We start from the raw sequence: 6,152 nt of genomic DNA, 5'->3' as shown, positions 1-6,152 counted from the left end.
GTGGTTTCTTCAAGTTGATCAGGCTGACTTCTCAAACTCCTGACTTCAGGTGATCTGCCCGCCTTGGCCTCCCAAAGTGCTAGGATTACAGGCGTGAGCCACAGCACCTGGCCTTTAATTTCTTTTTTGCTGCTTTTATGAGATCTTTCCTATCTTTTAGTAGATGTATTCCAAATAGCATTACTTGGAAAATTTCACTGCCTGTGTGTCATAGGTGTATAGAAATTACTTATTTCCCCTTTTTTTTTTTTTTTTTTTAAGATGGAGTCTCGCTCTCTTGCCCAGGCTAGAGTGCAGTGGTGTGTTCTCAGCTCACTGCAAGCTCCACCTCCTGAGTTCACGCCATTCTCCTGCCTCAGCCTCCGAGTAGCTGGACTACAGGCGCCCGCCCCCACGCCCGGCTAATTTTTTGTATTTTTTAGTAGAGATGGGGTTTCACCGTGTTAGCCAGGATGGTCCCGATCTCTTGACCTTGTGATCCGCCCATCTCGGCCTCCCAAAGTGCTGGGATTACAGACATGAGCCACCAGGCCCGGCTGATACAATCATTTTAAACTTTCATATAAAGGTAGAATATATTCTATCCTCTGAGAAAATCATGCCTTTTATCAGTATTAATTGTGCCTAGAAAATTGTCTACCCATAATCACGCTTTGTGTCTTAAGATCCATTTGGCCTGGTATTGTTAATGTTTCGTCAGTTTTGTGTGTTCTGTTTTGTTTAAAAGGGATTAAGGTGTGCCTGATGTATTATTTCCCGTATTTAGAAAGTGAGTCTAAGGCCGGGCGCGGTGGCTCAAGCCTGTAATCCCAGCACTTTGGGAGGCCGAGATGGGCGGATCACGAGGTCAGGCTGTCTCTTATACACATCTAGATGTGTATAAGAGACAGAGCCAGGATGGTCTCGATCTCCTAACCTCGTGATCCGCCCACCTCAGCCTCCCAAAGTGCTGAGATTACAGGCGTGACCCACCATGCCCGGCCTCTTTTTTTTTTCTTTTTTTGGCGATGGAGTCTCACTTTGTCACCCAGGCTGGAGTGCCGTGATGTGATCTCGGCTTACTGCAACCTCCACCTCCCAGGTTCAAGTGATTCTCCTGCCTCACCTGCCCCCCCTCACCCCTCTCCCCGCCACCCCCTGAATAGCTGGGATTACAAGCACCTGCCACCACGCCTGGCTGATTTTTCTATTTTTAGTAGAGACACGGTTTCACCATGTTGGCCAGGCTGGTCTTGAATTGCTGACCTCAGGTGATCCAGCTGCCTCAGCCTCCCAAAGTGCTGGGATTACAGGCGTGAGCCACCAAGTCCAGCCACAATAAGATATTAAAAAAGAGAGAGACAGAATGCACACATTCACATAACTTTTACTACAGTATTCTGTTATAATTCTATTTTATTATTAGTTATTTTCATCTCTTACTTTACCTAATTCATAAATTAACTTTCACCGTAGGAAGGTTATCATAGGTAGGTACATATTATAGGTAGGGATAGGGAAAGACAGTACATATAGGTTTGGTACTCCGCACAGTTTCAGGCATCCACTGGGGTCTTGGAATGTATCCCCTGCAGATAAGGGGGGACTCCGTCGTCCTCACTCCTTGGGTATGGCCTGCGAGTCTCTGCTGGATGACCAGGGTGTTCCCGCTGGAGCTCAGATTCCCCAGCTCTGTGTATCCTCTGGAATCTTTGTCAGCCGTTGGCCTCCAGCAGCTGCCTGTGTGTGAATAGCTTGGTGCTCCAATGGCCTGGGGGACTTTCTCACAGACCCGGTGGCTCCGTCTTCTTCCCAAGCTCCAGCCCCCTTAGCAGCACCTAATTCGGACGCCCATTCGCTTCGCCCACCAATGCCTCTGCTTGGGCTCTATTGCCCTGCCTGTGGTTTGGGAAAGGACCCCAGGAAGAAGTGAAGGGAAGGCTCACCTCACATGCTTCTCTTCTCTGGAGGGCCTGAGCCCAGCATCCATCGCTGTCTCATGCCAGAAAATCAGGGGCTTCAGAAACGTTCTCCAGCGTTGATGATTCTCTGTGGCAGGAAGGGAAGTCTGACAGTGCCTTGCACCTGAAGTCCTTAAAGACCCCTTTAGGAGTTTGGGACTCACCCTGCAGGGATCTCAGAGGGCCACACCCAACTCCTCTCCAGGCCTCCGTTCCCCACTCAGGCCAATGCAGGGCTTTCCTGGAACCTGGAAGTGCTCCCTGAGTCCTCCTAGCCCTGGCTGGGATCAGAGAGGGGACCCGGAAGGAACTGGCCCCGAGTGTCCAAGTGCCTGGCTCCCCATTGCGTCCTGGCTAGGATGCTGGCAGCCCTTCCCCGGGCCGGCCACTGCCACTTAGCCAGGCTTCCGCCTCTGTCCCTGTTGGTTCCTAGCAGACTTTGTCCTTGTTTGGGAGGAGGACCTGAAGCTAGACTGGCAGCAGAACAGTGCCTCCCGGGACAGAACAGACACGCACAGGACCTGGCGGGAGACTTTTCTGGATAATCTTCGTGCGGCTGGGCTGCATGTAGACCAGGTACGTGGAGGCGGTCGTGGGCAAGGCCCTAGGCCCTGCATCCACTCGGTGACCCATTACCTTGCTGCATGAGGCCTGAGGGCATGGTGTCCAGAGCCCCAGAGCAGATCAGCCCCCCCGCCCCCCTGCCACCCACCATGGGGAGCTGCTGTCCAGAGGGCGGGGTAAACATGGATCCCTCCTGGCACACTCAGCTCTCTCATAGAGGCCGGAGCCCTCAGGGTCACCTGAAAACTCTCACACTACCTTTGCCATTCATGTGTCCTACTTCCAGCATTAAAGCTTTTGTGTAGTCTGCAGTACCAAGTGTTGAGAAGATACAAAGCAAGGGGCCTCAGGCCACTGCTGATGGTGGAAGTGGGGCCACCACATGGGGAGTGGTGTGGCCATCCACAAAACATCATTTGTGTTTATGACTCTCAGTGTGCTTATCGAATTAACAGCTTAAAAAGTCCTTTCACGTGTTTGTTTTCGGTGATAATGGGAGGTACCACTTAGAATCATTTAAGCAACAGGTCCAGGGAGCATGAGAAACAGGAACTAGGCATGAGGATGCTGGGTGTGTGGGCACAGGTGTGCACAGGCAGGGCTTGGGGCAGCTGGGGATTGGGGTGCAGAGCCCAGCTCTCACCCTGCTGTGTTCCCCGCTCATTGCCAGGTCTGTCCACGCGGCTCCTTCCTTCTCCGCCCTCCTCTGACCAGCTTCCTCTGTCCCTAGGAGCAGGCTGTGCTCTCACCTGTCCCCTCCCTCTCCACAGAGTAATCAATCTTGAGTTTTATGTTCATCATACTTGGGGTTTCTTTACCATTTTAGTGCCAATTTGATATCATCAAGCAATGCAGCCTGGCTTTGTCTGAGATTGGCAGAGCTGAATCACGGGCGGGGTCATGATTGCTGCTCCGGGCCCCGCCCTTGCCTTGCCGCAGGCAGCTGTGCGTGCGAATGCAGTCTTTGCTTATGGATGCTGTGAGAATGGGCATTTGAGTCATTCCCAGTCTGGGACGATTATGAAAATCAGCTACTGTAAATTCATTTGTGTGCGTGTGCACACGTGTCGTGTATCTCTGTGCCCGTGGGCGGGAACTGCTCCTGGGAGCAGGGGTGCTGGGCTGAGGCATGTGCAGATGGATGGCCACACCACTCCCCATGTGGTGGCCCCGCTTCCACCATCAGCAGTGGCCTGAGGCCCCTTGCTTTGTATCTTCTCAACACTTGGTACTGCAGACTTTTAAAGTTTTACCCATCAGTTGGGATGTGGTTGTGGCTCACCATGGCTTGTGTGCTTGTGTGTTTGTTTGTTTGTTTTTGAGAGAGAGTCTCGCTCTGTTTCCCAGGCTGGAGAGCAATGGTGAGATCTCGGCTCACTGCAGCCTCCACCTCCCGGGTTCAAGAGATTCTTTTACCTCAGCTTCTCGAGTACGTGGGATTACAGGCGTGGGCCACCATGCCCAGCTAATTTTTGTATTTTTAGCAGAGACGGGGTTTCACCATATTGGCCAGGCTGGTCTCGAACTCCTCACCTCAGGTGATCCGCCCGCCCCGGCTTCCCAAAGTGCTGGGATTACAGGTGTGAGCTACCGCGCCTGGCCTCAACCAGGTTTTAATTTGCATTTTCCCTGCTTCTTAAAGAAGTTGAGATTTTTGTTTAACTTTTACTTTAGGTTCGGGGGCACATGTGCAGGGTTGTTATATTGGTAAACTCATGTCACGGGGGTTTGTTGTACAGATGATTTCGTCACCCAGGTACTAAGCTTAGTACACAATAGTTATTTTTTCTGCTCCTCTCCCTCCTCCCTCAAGGAAGCCCCAGTGTCTGTTGGTCCCTTTGTGTCCATGACTTCTCATCGTTCGGCTCCCACTTCTAAGTGAGAATGTACAGTATTTGGTTTTCTGTTCTTGTATTAGTTTGCTAAGGATAATAGCCTCTAGCTCCATCCACATTCCTGCAAAGGGCATGATCTTGTTCTTTTTTATGGCTGCATAGTATTCCATGGTGCATACGTACCACATTTTCTTTGGCCAGCCCACCACTGACGGGCACTGAGGCTGACTCCACGTCTTTGCTATTGTGAATAGTGCTGCAGGTTGAGCATTTTTCACGTTTATGGTCCATTTATGTTTCCAATACTGTGAATTGCCTTTTTGTGTCTTTTGCTCTTTTTTCTATTGGGTCACTTGCCTTTTTCTTTTTTTTTCTTGAGACAGAGTTTTTTTGTTGTTGTTTGCTTTTTGTTTTGAGACAAAGTCTTGCTCTGTTGCCCAGGCTGGAGTGCAGTGGTGCGATCTCGGCTCACTGCAACCTCCACCTCCCGGTTTCAAGCAATTCTCTTGCCTCTGCCTCCCAAATACCTGGAAATACAAGGCACCTGACACCATGCCTGGCTCATATTTGTATGTTTAATAGAGACAAGGTTTCACCATGTTGGCCAGGCTGGTCTCAAACTCCTGACTTTGTGATCGACCTGCCTTGGCCTCCCAAAGTGCTGGGATTATGGGCGTGAGCCACCGTGCCCGGCCTAACGAGACAGGGTCTTGTTCTGTTGCCCTGGCTGGAGTGCAGTGGTGCAGTCACGGCTCATGGCAGCCTCAATCTCCCAAGGCTCAAGGCTCCAGCCATCTCCCCAGCTCAGCCTCCTGAGTAGCTGGGACTACAGGCCCACACCACTGTGCCCGGCAAATTTTTTGTATTTTTTGTAGAGATGAGGTCTCACTTTGTGGTCCTAGCTGGTCTGGAACTCCTGGGCTCAAGCAGTCTGCCTGGCTTAGCCTCCCAAGTCACCTGCCTTTTTTTCTTTTTTTTTTTTTTGAGACAGGGTCTGACTCTGTCACCCAGGCTGGAGAGCAGTGGTGCGATCTCGGCTCACTGCAACCTTTCTCTCCTGGGTTCAAGTGATTCTCCTGCCTCAGCCTCCTGAGTAGCTGGGATTACAGGTGTGTACCACCATACCTGGCTAATTTTTGTATTTTTAGTAGAGATGGGGTTACCCCATGTTGGCCAGGCTGGTCATGAACCTCAAGGGATCTGCCTGTCTCAGCCTCCCAAAGTGCTGGGATCACAGGCATGAGCCACCACGCCCGGCCTCACCTGCCTTTTTCTTATCAAGGCTTAGGAGCTTTTTGTCTGTTCTGGCTACTTAGCCACTGCTGGTGGTGTGTGTGACAGACACCTTTCCCCGGTCCTGGCTGGCTCTCGTGGTCATGATGGTGTCCTGGTTGGTTTTAACCTGCTGTGGACTGAGTTAGTCCTGCGTCCGACTCCCCTCCGCCTTCTGTGCCTTTCTTCCCTCACCCGCCTTCTCATTCCCACGTTTCCTACTCCTTGTCCAGAACACGCAGGGAGCAGCCCCCACTTGCCGCATCCCCCCAACCCCATGCTGCCAGCCCCGCTCTCCCTGGCTTCCTTCCGGGGCCTTCTCAGGTGTTGGCACATGGAGCCCACAGAGCTAATGGCCCCTCACTCCCGAGTTTGGATCTGCTTCGGTGTCTGGGAGGTGGAGGTGAAAGACACCTGCTTTTATTATGCACAGAGCTAATTGGGTGATGTGGTCCCATGAGTTTTCAAGGTCATCATCCAGACATGGGCAGGTTTGCCCTTTAGTTGAGGGCAGTGGGGACTACTGCAGGGGACGCCGGTG

General features: G+C 51.8%; 1 protein-coding gene across 1 annotated transcript in view; it reads left to right on the top strand.

The window, feature by feature from the left end:
- The window catches only part of ANO7 (anoctamin 7), an 8,000-nt gene extending 5,191 nt beyond the window's left edge, over positions 1 to 2,809 (top strand). The window contains exon 4 of the mRNA XM_011996380.1: positions 2,377 to 2,809. Within this exon, the coding sequence (XP_011851770.1) occupies positions 2,377 to 2,588 (212 nt within the window). The 3' untranslated portion in view covers positions 2,589 to 2,809. The remainder of the gene's footprint in view (positions 1 to 2,376) is intronic.
- Positions 2,810 to 6,152: the final 3,343 nt, after the last annotated feature.

This window comes from Mandrillus leucophaeus, unplaced genomic scaffold (genome assembly GCF_000951045.1).
Source record: "Mandrillus leucophaeus isolate KB7577 unplaced genomic scaffold, Mleu.le_1.0 Scaffold510, whole genome shotgun sequence".
NCBI classification, from domain to species: domain Eukaryota; kingdom Metazoa; phylum Chordata; class Mammalia; order Primates; family Cercopithecidae; genus Mandrillus; species Mandrillus leucophaeus.
Note: the sequence above shows the minus strand (reverse complement) of the source record. Positions and strands in the feature narration are given on the sequence as shown.